We start from the raw sequence: 14,113 nt of genomic DNA, 5'->3' as shown, positions 1-14,113 counted from the left end.
TATTGGAGAAAAAAAGAGATTAAATTGTCACTATTAGAAAATGATGTTATCATAAATCTAGAAAATCAAAGACTTTAAAAAAGAAGTTACTAAAGCTCTTTCTTTTGGACTTCAATGGAAATATTTCAACAGGTGGACACTTAAATGTATAAGATTTATATAGATAATTTGTAATATGGCAAAATGGGTCACAATGTAAAAGCCCACTAGTTGGAGGATTATGAAATACAGTACTTCTGTACAGTGGAACGTAACTTAGTTTCAACCAGTAAACAGAATGAGATAGCTATATCTATTTCTGCTGAATCAAAAAGGTGCCCACAATATGTCATTGAGGGAGAATAAAGCATCTCACAGTAGAGAATGTATAGCAGGAGTCCATTGAAAAAGTATGAAGTATGTGTGTAAATATTTCTGGATGTATATATGTAGACAGGTCTGGAGAGGAGTAATGTCAGACTGTTCGGCCCCATACCTAATAATGACAGTTATTGGGAGGGTCTTCTGCTAGAGTTAGGTGAGGGGTTCAAGCTATTCCCCCTCCCCTGGGTTAGTGGCAGGCAGGGACTAACTGTAGCAGCTCTAGAATACATTTTCAGAGGGTGCTGGAGCTACTGAAATTGCATTTTGATATCTCTGTTGCAAGGTCATTACGTCGTGGCAGTGGTTAAGAAATCAGATCCCTACTTCACTTGGGACTCTCTGCAAGGCAAGAGGTCCTGCCACCCCGCAGTTGGTACTTCTGCAGGCTGGATCATCCCCATGGGTTTAATATACAACAAAACCGGGTCCTGTAAATTTGGTAAGTGTGTTCTGGGAGGCAGTGTGGCAGCCGCTTCCTTGGGCCTGTGCCTGGGTAGGACAGGAATTCAGTTCAATGGCAAGGAATGTCAAGGGATGGCATAAATGGGTAGTAAGGTCAAGGGCTGGGCAGACATTACAGGTGAGTTTCACCTCTCCTTGAGCAGGTACTCCCCTTTCTCCTCACCTCCTTACTTCTTAGGGGAGTGGCTTGGCCCAGTGGGCTGATATCAGGGAAATACCCTACTCTTTATGTGTGACAACTGGCTCGGGGAACAAGCCTGGGGTTGCAGAGTGAGAGTGGGGTGTGTGTGTGTGTGTGTGTGTGTGTGTGTGTGTGTATGTGTTTGTGTGTGTGTGTGCGCGCGCGTGTGCACGGTCATGCATATTGTTTTCCCATATAAACCAGATTGGCTGCTTTGTAAAAATTGAAAACCATATACCAGTAAGTCCTTGGGTGCATTTTCACTTGCATCCTTATCTCCTGTAGATTCTCATATTTATCATTTTAGCAGTACTCTTGCCAGTACCTATAAGGCTCCTGGTGCCCTGCTTTTCCCAGCCATCTGACAAATCTTACCTCTGCATGAACCCCATTACCTGCTCTCCTCACTCTCTGCACCTTAGCAGCTAAACTTGGCTGGAGAAGTCACGGGGTAGAGCAGTTCACTCCACTGGAAATGGTTCAGCTGCTGGCCTCAATGGGCCTCTGGAAGTCACACCCTCACTGTGTCGCTGCTCCACACCCCCACGCTTCCCAATAATTATCCTAATGTCTTCACTGTCCACACATTTCCAGCCCACACCCATCTACCACACTTTCTCAGTACATGCTCATCTCAGCTGCAACAGACAACTGAAATGGTCAGAAAGTTTCCCCCTCACCATCCCACTGCCAAAGCTGTGGGCCTCCTCATGGCTGTATCTGCTCAGCCTCCCTCCAGCTGTACTTTGGGTGTGGGCCCGTCCCGTGCTCTCCTCCCTAGAGCCTCATACCCTTGGTTATTCCTTCTCTCTCTAGTATAGCCAACAATTTCTTTCAACATTAAACAACCCCAGTGTTTTCCATTTTTAAAAGTCCTCCCTCTCCTAGCAGTTTCCTCCAGCTTCTGACTTGTTTCTCCTCCTCCTTGCTGCCAGACTTCTTAACAGCATGGTCTGAGCCACTTGTCTCCCACTCACTCCTCCACTCCCTGTCCTCTGGCTTCTCTGCGTCATTCCATAGGAAGGACTCTGAAAGCTACTGGTGACCTCCATGTTGCTCAGTTGGAAGGTCATGCTCCAGTCCATTCTTCTATGACTTCTCTTTCTACAGATCACCTTAAAACACTATATTCTGGCTTTTGTGAAAACACTGGCTTGGTTTTTCTCCTACCCTTACAAAGTCCCTTTTCCCAATCTGGTTAATAAATGTTTCAATTGCTTAAAGGAACTTTCTTCCCCCACTCTAAACTCAATCCGCAGGCACTCACATCCATGCCTACAGCCTCGTTTACCATCTAAACAAATAATACTATACATACAAAACTAGGCACGTAGCCAGCACTAGATAAATGTTTGCTGTTATCACTATTATTAATATTATATCATATGTTGATAACTATTACATCTTTATCCCTAGCATTGATCTCTCTTTCACTTCCACACCTGCGTCTATTGAACTGCCTATTTGACATTATCTAGTTGAGTATCTCAAAAGCACATTAAGTTCAAAACAAAACGTGTCATCTCTGCTGAGTCGGCTCCAGAGCTGCCTAGCTCAATGGAGGACGCTATGGTTCATCCACTTGCCCCAGCTGGAAGCCAAGCTGTCATCTCCCAAGTACCCATCCATCACCAGTGATGTCCCTCTTCACTGTCTCCCTCCCCTTGTGCTACCCTAGTCCAAGCGGTCCTCATCTCCCCTGGACTGCTTCAGTAACCTGCTGCCTCCACCCCACATCTGCCCTGGATTCCATTCATCCCACTGGCAGACCAATCTTTGCAAAGTGCAGATCTGGCTATATCCGGCCCACTACCCCTCGTCTAGCATTGCTATAGCCCTTCAGAAGCTCCTCATCTCTCTAAGGATAAAGAACAAATATACACAAAGGTGTAAAAGTGGTTCTGGACCTTGCCTCCTCTCCGCTCACTCTTGCACTGGATGGTCTAGCCCAGTGGCCTCTTACTAACCTTTCTGTGCTGTTTGCCCTCACCCCCCACTCTGGCCCTGGGCCTTTACAGATGCTGCTCCCTGTCTGGAAAACTCTTGTCCTTTCACCCTTCACTTAAGTAATTGCTATTCATTCTTCATCTCTCCACTTGAGGCCTCTCCCTGATTCCCAGGTCTGTACCAGATTCCTTTATGTACAAGCTGTGTAGAATCATGTTCTTCTTTCCCATTGCAAGCTGGGGCGGGGGTGGTGTACAAATTCACTAGTGTGGCTACTTGAGTTATGATTGTTGCTCATGGACTTGGGTTCCAGGAACATGGGGCCTATGTAATGTCCTCACCAATGTGCCCTGGAGCCCAGCACGGGGCTTGGCAGCAGGGCCTCTTAGGCCCCTTCCTGGATTCGGAGTCAAGATGGAATACCTTATAAGGGAGGGCAAGGGCAGCAGAGGTCAGGAAGAATATGGGAGAGGTTTGACTGGGTGGGGCTTTCAGTTTTGTTCTCTCCCTTAGGATTACATCTGTGTCTGTCCTTCCTTTTTTTTTTTTTTTTAAGATTTTATTTATTTATTCGACAGAGATAGAGACAGCCAGCAAGAGAGGGAACACAAGCAGGGGGAGTGGGAGAGGAAGAAGCAGGCTCATAGCAGAGGAGCCTGATGTGGGGCTCGATCCCATAACACTGGGATCACGCCCTGAGCCGAAGGCAGACGCTTAACTGCTGTGCCACCCAGGCGCGCCTGTGTCTGTCCTTCCACACCTCTGCCCTGTGCCACTTCTGCTCCACAGACACTTGTCCCAACTTCAGCCAGTCCCCCTTTACTTTGCTCTAGTTGCAACTTTTTTTTTATTACGTAAGTTTCTTATTTGTAATAATATGGTACCAAACACCCAAATGTGTCTTTATACCATTCAAGCAATTCTAGGGACAAAATCGGAGGCTTTCTTGCTAACACAGGCGAGAAGAGCTGACCTCCTGTGTTCTCCTGCACAGATGAATTCTTCAGTCGAAGCTGTGCCCCAGGGTCTGACCCAGATTCCAGTCTCTGCGCTCTGTGCAGTGGTGGCAGCAGCCCAGCCCACACCTGTGCTCCCAACAACCACGAGAGATACTATGGCTTCAGCGGGGCATTCAGGCGAGTAGTGTCTGTGAACTGCCTTTCTCTTGGGCACCAGCCCAGTGAACCTCCTGTCTTTTCATCTTTTTCATCATCCCAAGATCTGGCTGCTGCATTTAGGAGGAATCAGAATTAGAAAAGAGAACTGCAAATTCTCACTGGCCCCAAGGCCTCAAGTCCAGCCCCTTTCTGGAATGCTTTTCTGCAGACCCAGCTGACTTAGGGCGCCTGAGGAAAGGCAAGAATGAGGGGTGCAGGGTCTCAACCCTGGGTCTACTTTTGTTCTTTTCTTCTGTGTGATTGTGGGCAAGTCATGGAATCTTTCAGAGCCCCAGTTTAAAATCAGAGGACAGGTACTGGACATGTGCTTCTTACACCTGGCTGATAAGTACATTTTAAAAGTAAGTATTCCTGGGATCCTCCAGCCATTCAAGAAATCTTTATTGAGCACCTACTATGTGGCAGGCACTGGTCTAGGCAGAGGGGTTATGAGAGTGACAAGACACACGTAGCTCCCCTGCCCCCTGCATCTCACGGGGAGAGTAGGACAATAAACATATAAATAAGGGCCAATCACTTCCTGACCGTGCTGAGTGCTCCAAAGGAACCAGGGGGGTGGTGCTGTAGTGACTTGGGTAGGGGACAGTTTTGGAAATGGTGGCCAGGGAAGGCCTCGGCAAACAGAAGGGACTGTGTGAACGGAGAATTAAATATTGAGAGGGAATCAGGCCTGAGAAAACCTGGAAGAAGACTTTCAAGCAAGAAGGAACAACCAGGACAAAGGCATGGGGTGGGACAAATCATGCTGTGTCTGAGGCCAGAACAGAGGGCACTGAGGGGGGGCACAGGAGGTGAGGGGGACATAGGTACGCAGAGGCTGGAGCTGCGGCATTGGCTATGTCTCAGTGCCCTATTGGCCTGACCAAGGACGTAGAGTTAATTCTAAGTATGCTGAGCAGTGTGGGACCCTTTGAGGCAGGAGGCATGCCGTGTGAATTGGGGTTGTGTGGCTGCTGTGTGGAGAACGCATGGCATCTAGGAAGGATCCCTTTATTTGTCATACCACCAGATGACTTTGTCCTGCCATCTCCAAAGTTTTATCTCTTTCATAAGCCATACATAATGACATATTTTCACAGATTCCACGACAACAATGTACGCTGAACATGAAACCTAGGCTAAAGTGGGGTTGTGTTGTTTTGTTACATCGCAAAGTGCGTTGGCATTAGGGTTGACGGTCTTATCGGTGCTAATATGATAATATCACAGAGGACTTAGAATTGTCAGAGGTTTGTCTTGAAACGCAACCTGCCCTCTTCCTCTAATGCAGTTGAACACCCACAGAACACCCTCAGCTCAGATGGCTCGTTCTCCCCACCACTTCCTACCTGCCTTTTCACTCCCTTGGGTTTCCTGGCTCTAACATTTCTACTGACTTGTGACCCACCGATCCTGCCAGCTCTTCCCTGTTCTCTCCCTGCTTCATGTTCCTTTCCCCTCCACACCCAGCATACATTCCACAGCCAACCACGATAATCATTCCCCTGTGAGTAGCCTCAAACGCCTGCCCCTCTGCTGGCTGAAGCACGGCCTTGGTTAGGTCTGACATTCCACCACTCTGTGTCTGCACTGTCGGGGTGCCTGGCCTCCTTGTATAGTAAGGAGAACCCACCTCATATATGCACATGTGCCTAGTGCCTTCACTACCCACTCTCCTAGAAGATGAGTCCATCCTCTGTCCTCTCCTCAATCTTCAACACATCTCCCTTCGTCTGGCATGCCTTTGTTTCCTATTTCACCTGAGAAAATTGAAGCAATCCAAAGAAATGCCACAACATCCCACTGTCACATCTACCCATGTGTGGCATCTGTGCCCACAGACGCCACCCTCCCTCCTCTTGTGTGGACCACTTGGCTGTCTCCTAGCTCAGCCCTGTCCCACGCCTGCACCAGCCTGTCCTCCAGGCTGTCCAAGGGCATTGCTCGGCACTTCTCCCCTCTTGCTCCTGCGCCATCGCAGGTTCTTCTCTACTGGGTCATTTCCCATCCACACATGTTGCTGTTTTTTTCATCTTAAACATCAGTAGATAAGTAAAATCTCTCTTGATCTCACTTCCCTCTCCAGCGACTTCCCATTTCTCTTCTTCTCTATATCCCCCTCTCTTGCTTTATTATTTTTTAGCACGTTTCATGCTCTAGAATACTACATATTTTATCTACTTGCTTAATGTCTTTTTCCTTTAATAAAATGAATAAAGATTCCTTTGTTGAAAGTGAAAAAACCCAAGGAGCTTCCTCTTTAGAAGGCATGAGACTTGAGCCTCAGGAGTCAGCCAAGATACTTTAAGGTGAGAGTTGCCAGATAAAATTTAGGAGATCCAGCTGAATTAGAATTCCAGATAAACAATGAATGAATGTTTAGCATAAGAGAACACACTCCTCTCCCCCTTCTACTTTGTCTTCTTCTCTTCTCCTTCTTCCTCCTCCTCTTCCTTTACTCCTTCCGTCTCCTCCTCCTTCTTCTCCGAAGAAGAGAGATGCCTCATTTACTTTCCCTGCAGGAGGGTTTTCTCTATTTCTCAGTCTACATGGAAGGAAATGTCTGTGACTAGCCTTATTACATCTTCTCAGTTATAAAGAAGCAGTTAAGCACAGACCATAATGTATTCATCCCAATTCCTGGGAGATGGGATTGTCAGCCCAGTTCCAATGAAAACTTCATGTTCACACAACTCATGCAGCGAAGTTGCATTGTAAACTTTTAGCTGCCTCCACTGTGACTAGGGGGATTGGGGGGATGGGGGAAAGGAGTCAGTTCTCAAAGTATTAACGCTTGGTAGACCAAATAAGAGTCAAGAATTTTTAAATAAAATTAAACAAGGGGAATTTTGTTTTCCTAGAAATAAAAAATTACATTATAATATTATATAATACTATAATACTATGATCAGTACAGATGGGTTTGTGTGCAAGAGTGACAAATTAGTGGAAGAGACTAGACTTCAAAGACTTATACATGGACACATTATATTTGTGTATAACAAAGATAACATTTCAAACTGGGGAAAGGATGAACTTGAGAGATCAAATAAAATGAGTGTGGCGAACTGGCCCCTGGGTCTGGTGGGAGCAGATTCAATAATGAGTCAATCCCGTAAGCTGACTAGTAGGGGTCAGTGAGGGTGGTGTGAAGGGGTGTTGATAGCAAGTGCAAAGATTTCTTTTAGGTGTTTGGATGAGTGGGGGAGGGAAGTCCATTGCTGAGGGGAGTGTAGGATCAAGACAGGGATTATTGTTTTTTAAAAAAGAAAAGAAGTATAAATACTGATAAAAAGAGCCCAGTGAATGGGGAAAGTCTCCAATTACATAAGAGAAAGAGGATAACTATCAGAAGGTGCCTGAGAGTGTGGGCAGGGATGGGATGTAGGGCACCTGGGGAGGACATTTTTATGGAGAGGGAGACCTTTGCTCCTTCCTTGTGCCTGGAGGGCAGGAGAAGAGCACTGGAGACTTGAGTGACGGATTTGGCAGAGGGAGGCTGGAAGAAAGCCCATGTAATGATATCTGTGTTTTCTCTGGGAAGCAGGAGCACATGTCAAAATGAGTGTTGGGGAGAGGGTCTGTGGAGAGACAGAGGCATGGGGGAATTTGGAAAATATTTTAGTCATTGCTCTATGGAATGGGGAGGTGGCTGTCTCAAACAGTGATTCTCACCACTAGAGCACAGATTCTCCTAGGGGGCTTGTTGAAACACAGATTGCTGGGCCCCACCCCCAGAAGTTTCTGATCTAATAGGTCTGGGGTGGGGCCCCAAGAATGTGCATTTCTGACAGGTTCACAGCTGGTGCCCACGCTGCTGATCCCAGCCCACACATCCAGAACCACAGATCTAGAGTAGAGTGAGGAAAGCGGGAATGCCCAGGAGGAGTTAATGATCAGGAGGGTCTCTGGTCTGCCTCCCTGCTGAGGTGCAGATACACCTGAGGCAGACCATCATGCTTATTCAGGACTGGGATTATATGAAGGGCAGGAAGAGGAAAGAAATAGGGCAAAGGGAGCTTAGGAAGATTGAATGGGAGTAATTGATCCTAGCTAAGTATAGAGGGACCTGAAGTTAGGAGAAAGAGAAAACTGGAGAGGTACTCCTGATAATGAATCACTAATGTCAATTGCCAACTGATTGGATGTCATAGAACTGATTGTTAATGTGTTCAACATTTCTCAAACAGAATAGACCTTAAACACAGAGAAACATTCTTCTGGGGATTAAGTGTGAACACATATCTAGTGATGCACATTCACGAGGGATCATTAAGGCTGACTAGACGTATGGATATGAGAGTCCTTGAATATTCCTGTTAATAGGAGAACACAAGCATCTCCTCTGGAGAAACCGATCTGTATTTAAATAAGGAGCCAAACAGTGGTTATCTACAATAGAAATAAAATAAGCAGGTTTCTTTTTCTATTACATTTCCCCTCTAATTCTCAGGGTCAGCCTGACTGTTACAGTTGCATGTGTGGATGTGGTCAGTTAGGTGTGCCCAGTGGCCTCAGATGTAGGGGGTGTGAGCCTCCCGGTGGTTCCCTCTGGGCGTCTCTCCCTCCTACTCCCACTGGAGCTCCTCACTGACCTGACCCTTGCTGTGCAGGTGTCTGGTTGAAAAGGGAGATGTGGCCTTTGTGAAGGAGAGCACAGTCTTCCAGAACACTGACGGTATGTGCTTGTGCTGTCATTTCCTCCCTTGGAGAAAAACTGAGTCTCTCCCTGGAAGTCACTCCCCAGTTGGGCAACTGGGAAAGTTTATTAAAGCATGGCTGGCTCCCTTCATTTATAGGCATTCCTTATATATTTTGGATACAGGTTTTTTTCAGCTATATGTACTGACAATATCTTGTTTCTCTCTGAAAAGCTTTCCTTTTCACTTTCTTAATGATGTCGTTCAATGAACAGACATTTTAATGTTTAATGTAGTTCAACTTATCAATCTTCTTTCATGCTAGTGCTTTTTCAGGCCTGTTTAAGAAATTTTTGCCTTTAACAAGACTGAAAAGTCACTAACCAGAAAGGCTATGAATTTATAACTATGCATTTTTTCTTTCTTCTCTTTTATTTTTGAAGTTTTAGTATTTCATTTTTCTGTGTCTCTGTGATTCTCCCAGACATTGGTGGTTGGTCACATCCCCCTGGGTAGGGCACCTTGACCAAAGCTGTCAGCTGTGGCTGACTGACCTTCCTTCTCCCCAGGAAAGAACCCTGAAGCATGGGCTAAAGACCTGAAGCAGGAAGACTTTGAGCTGCTGTGCCTCGATGGTACCAGGAAGCCTGTGACTGAAGCTCAGAGTTGCCACCTGGCCATGGTCCCGAATCATGCTGTGGTCTCAAGGAAGGATAAGGCAGATTTTGTTCGCAGAATGCTCTTCAATCAACAGGTATGGGCACACAGGAGGTCCTTCCACACAGTCACCCTAACCGAGCACTCAGGTCACCTGCAGAACTTACAGGCACACCCAGCCCAGTCTCACACCCTTTCTCCCTGGGCAGTAGAACTCAATTCCCATAGCTCTGCCTCTGATGAAAGCAGAAAGCTAGCTCGTGGCGATGCTCACTTTGTGCTCTGGGGCTGTCTAGGATATCAAAGTTGACTGAAAAAGCCTTGGACACATGAATATCTGAAGGGTCTCCTGAGACTCACTTGCGTCTCTGAGCAGACTCCTGGTACCTTCAGAACTTGTTCAGTTCCTCCATGAGAGTTGTCTCTTTCTTCTTCTGTCACAGGAATAAGGGAGTTGGCTCAGTGCCCTTCACACTAGGGTGAGGAGGTATATGTGGCAAAAGCAAAATGGAAGCTACTCTACCTGACTTAGGGTGGATCCCAGTGCATTACTGAACCTGCACAGGCTGAGCATTGTTTTAGGCTTCCTGAAAGTTCAAGAGCCAACATTCAGACAACTCATGACCTCTACAGGCAGCCAACAACGGCTATGAATTAGCTGGATGCTTAAATCGAATGATCTTAAGGAAAACCCAAAGCCTCATCTGCCTTTCGCACTCATACACCCCACTGCTGGAAGAGCCCCATATGAGTAATCCATGTCTTAGCATATGCTGCCCACGCATCCCAGTTAGAGGACTACAACCCAGGGAGAACTGGCAAAACCTAGGGCTCTTGGTCAGGGACTCTTGAAGGCATGTGTCTCCCAAAAGGCAAGCAGCCCCCTTGGCTCTAGGGGGCTGAACAAAGAAAAAGAGAGGAGGGGAAGGAAGAGATGGAAATGGGCAGGTGCCTGGGGCAGATCTAGAGAACAGAAGAGGCAAGGCAGCAAGGGCTTTGAGCAGTGGAAGACAGGTAGTATGACCCAGGAAGCTGAAAATATCCAGCAGTGATTGGCAGAATTGTGATGCAGTGGCCACAAAACTTGAAGTATTAATTTAGCAGTTACTTTACATAATTATCTCCATTTACAAATGAGTAAACTGAGGTTCACTGAACTCAGAAAAAAAGTTTCCTAAAGTCACATGACAAGGAAAAGCTAGGGCCGGATTTGAACGCAGAGGCCATGCTTTTTGCCATTAATGGTGCCTCTGAAACTGCCTCTGAAACTGTTGCTGTGTCCCAGGTCTCCCAGGGGCTGGAGCTGAGCAATGCAGCAGACTTAGATCTTCTGAGGCAGAATATACAACCCGGTGCTGCCTGGTGCTGCTGTTCACTCTGTGTCTGTCTATCTGTCTGACCCAGGAGCTCTTTGGAAGAGATGGGTTTGAATACAGGATGTTCCAGATGTTTCAATCCTCAACTAGGGACCTGCTCTTCAGCGATGACACGGCATGTTTGGCTAACCTTCAGGATAAAACAACTTATCGAAAATACTTAGGACCAGAGTATCTTAAGGCGATTGCTAACATGGGACAATGCTTACACTCTGGTGAGTAGAATAAAACACTGAGGAACAATACCATGGGGGTCAAGGTGACTATGTTTGTATTAAGGACCATCGTGTGCCAAGCCCTGGGCCAGTACTGATAGGAGCACAAAGATGGAGAAGGCTTGCTCCTGGCCCTGCAGGAGGATGCAGACCTACCAGAGAGGCTACTCAATTAGACGACAGTATAAGAGACTACCTGAAAAAAGACCCAATCCTTTGAAGGAGACAGAGAGTGCAATTGAGATCATTTGGAAACTGAACTTGTTTACTTGTGCATTTCCATTTTTTCCCCTAACAAAATGAAAAGGTACACATGGGTGAGCACTTCAGTGTAGGGAGAAGGTTGGGAAATGACCCCTCTATATCACTAATAGACTATCAATTTTCAAAGATTTTAAGTAAAATGTATAAGTAATATTAACAGAAACAAAGTGAAGTTAGCACTATAGTGTGCCCTTTCTAGTTTTAGATATACTTATGCATTAGAATGGCGTATTGTGTGTGTGTGTTTTAGAATGGTATAGTTGCCTCAGAAAGGATTAAGTAGGAGAAATAAAATTAAAGCTGGGATAATCAAATTGCTGGGAGTGTGCCTGAATTTTTGTTGAATTGTACTGTGCGTTGGAGATGATGAGAACAGGAGGAAAGGAAAATGTAGGTATTTAAGGATAGCACTGATGTCAGTTAGGAGATACAGTCAGAGAGAGAGAGAAAGAGAGAGAGAGAGAATTAAAAAAATATATTATTACCTAGCATTTACTTTTAGAAAACAAGAACAGAAATGTGTTTAGAAAGCACAGAAAGTAACTGAAAGTCTTTCACTATATTTTGCTTCACAGAACTTCAAGATGCCTGTACATTCCATGTATATTAAAAACTGATCAAAGTGGGCAACCACAGAGATGCTCGATGACTGCAAACATGGTGGGGTCACATCCTCACTTGTCTGCGTGTGGGCCTCTGTTAACCTCAGATGTTTTATGTAATTATGTGCTGTAACTGATACAAAAATTAAAATGAATAAAAATTATTATGTCTGTTCAGAAAACTTCATTATATGTCCTCAGATTTTTTGAGGGGAGAAAACTGTCTTTATACTAGAGTTATGCTTCTAAATTTAATATCTATTAAATTGTACTTTTTAAAAGAACTGTACAAGACTAGCTCATCTTCCCTCCCTATTCTTTATTTTACCCAAGAGTTGAATCACTTATATAGAATTTAAGCAATAAATCTGTCTGAAGGGAGTCTGAGTGGTGATTACAAGTATGCAAAAAAAAAAAAGCATCAGTGTGTGCAGTATCAAGGACTTACATAATAAAAACAGAGAATAAGGAATGAGTTTGTATATTTTAAAAATATATTTGAACACTTAAAATTCATAACCTCAAGTGGAATAAAAATCCTGACTCAGGGGGCACCTGGGTGGCTCAGCAATTAAGTATCTGCCTTCGGCTCAGGTCATGATCCCAGGGTCCTGGGATTGAGCCTCACATCGGGCTCCCTGCTCAGCAGGAAGCCTGCTTCTCCCTCTCATACTCCCCTTGTTTGTGTTTCCTCTCTCACTGCCTCTCTCTGTCAAATACATAAAAAATGAAATCTTTAATTAAAAAAAATCCTGACTCAGATTAATTGGAAGACATTAAATTTTCTACAAAAATCTAACCCTACTACCCTTTTACAGTCAACTTCCTGAAAGTATGGTTTACACTCACTTAAATCAGTTTCTTATCAGCGATTTTGCCATATCTAGTATTACCACAACTGAAGTTTATGGTAGTGCCTCAGTAAATATTGAATAGGACCCTAAGTTATATATTGTTAAATGTTAGTTTTATGAGTATGGACTTCTGCTTCTACCTGTGAAAGAGTAACCAGTACAGGACTTGCCCTCCTTCCATAAACAACTAAAAAACTGCACAAAGTATATGAAACAACTGTTTTCAAACATTGGACAATAGCAGCACATGACTCCAGCTCCTGAAAGAAGGGGAAAAAAAGAGGTAAGCAGAATGATGACCCTACTTTTTGCCTGGAAGAAGTTTCCAGATGATGGCACAGGTTGGGGGAACCCAAGAAAGCCTGTCATGTTGAGTTGTGGAAACAGAGATAAGAGCTTGGGGAAGCAAGATGACTGGAGTTTGTATACAGAAGACATCTATAGAAGAGTCTCCTTGAATGTTTGGTGAAATACTAATATGCATGAGTGTAGAATGAAATTGAAATCCATCAGACTAGACAAAGAATAACTGTGAGAGACCTATAAGCTGAACAATTCCCACCACCCACACAGAGCTAGGAGTCAATTGTGTTCCTACTATAACCTGAGTGAAGAGACCTAATTGAACACCTAAGGATTTTACTGAAGGTCAGGCCTTGGATGTGAGGATAAATAAAGTAGCTGTAGACTAAGGGCTGCTCTATAACTGACCTGAGAGTGAAACTAGCCTTGGTAGGATCCAGCTGATCTGTAAGTAACTTAACGGCCTTCTAAAATAAGCCTCAAAATGCATTAAAGGAAGACAACAAATTATAAATATTTGAAAATGTTGCATACATAATATCCAGCATCAAATGCAAAAATTACCAGATATGCAAAGAAGCATGAAATGTGATTCAGAGTCAGAAGAAAAATCAACCAATAAAAACACACCTAAAGGGATACCTGGGTGGCTCAATCGGTTAATTGCCAGACTCACGATTCTGGCTCAGATCATGATCTCAGAGTTATGAGATGGAGCCCTGTGTCGGGCTTCATGCTCAGAGCAGAGACTGCTTAAGATTCCACTTGAGATTCCCTCTGCCCCTTCCCCCCACTCTCTCTCAAATAAATAAATAAAAACTTAAAAAAAAAACGCCACACACCTAAAAACTGAAGACATGATGGTAGTTAGACAATGGACTTGATTTTTAAAATTTTTTCTTCAAATTTTTATTTAAATTCTAGTTAACATACAGTGCAACATTGGTTTCAGGATTCAGGGATTTATCACTTACATATAACACCCTGTGCTCAGCACAAGTGCCCTCCTTTATACCCATCACCCAATTATCCCTCCCCCGCCACCTCCCTCTACAACCCTCAGTTTGTTCTCTATGGTTAAGAGTATCTTAT

General features: G+C 44.7%; 1 protein-coding gene across 2 annotated transcripts in view; it reads left to right on the top strand.

The window, feature by feature from the left end:
* The window catches only part of LOC100468106 (inhibitor of carbonic anhydrase), a 32,313-nt gene extending 20,262 nt beyond the window's left edge, over nt 1–12,051 (top strand). For both annotated transcript variants that reach the window (XM_034661979.1, XM_034661978.1), the window contains exons 11-16: nt 647–802; nt 3,948–4,089; nt 8,724–8,788; nt 9,320–9,504; nt 10,812–10,998; nt 11,838–12,051. In XM_034661979.1, the coding sequence (XP_034517870.1) occupies nt 647–802; nt 3,948–4,089; nt 8,724–8,788; nt 9,320–9,504; nt 10,812–10,998; nt 11,838–11,872 (770 nt within the window). In that variant the 3' untranslated portion in view covers nt 11,873–12,051. The remainder of the gene's footprint in view (nt 1–646; nt 803–3,947; nt 4,090–8,723; nt 8,789–9,319; nt 9,505–10,811; nt 10,999–11,837) is intronic.
* Nucleotides 12,052–14,113: the final 2,062 nt, after the last annotated feature.

The sequence above is a fragment of the Ailuropoda melanoleuca genome, chromosome 6 (assembly GCF_002007445.2).
Source record: "Ailuropoda melanoleuca isolate Jingjing chromosome 6, ASM200744v2, whole genome shotgun sequence".
Lineage (NCBI taxonomy): Eukaryota > Metazoa > Chordata > Mammalia > Carnivora > Ursidae > Ailuropoda > Ailuropoda melanoleuca.
Note: the sequence above shows the minus strand (reverse complement) of the source record. Positions and strands in the feature narration are given on the sequence as shown.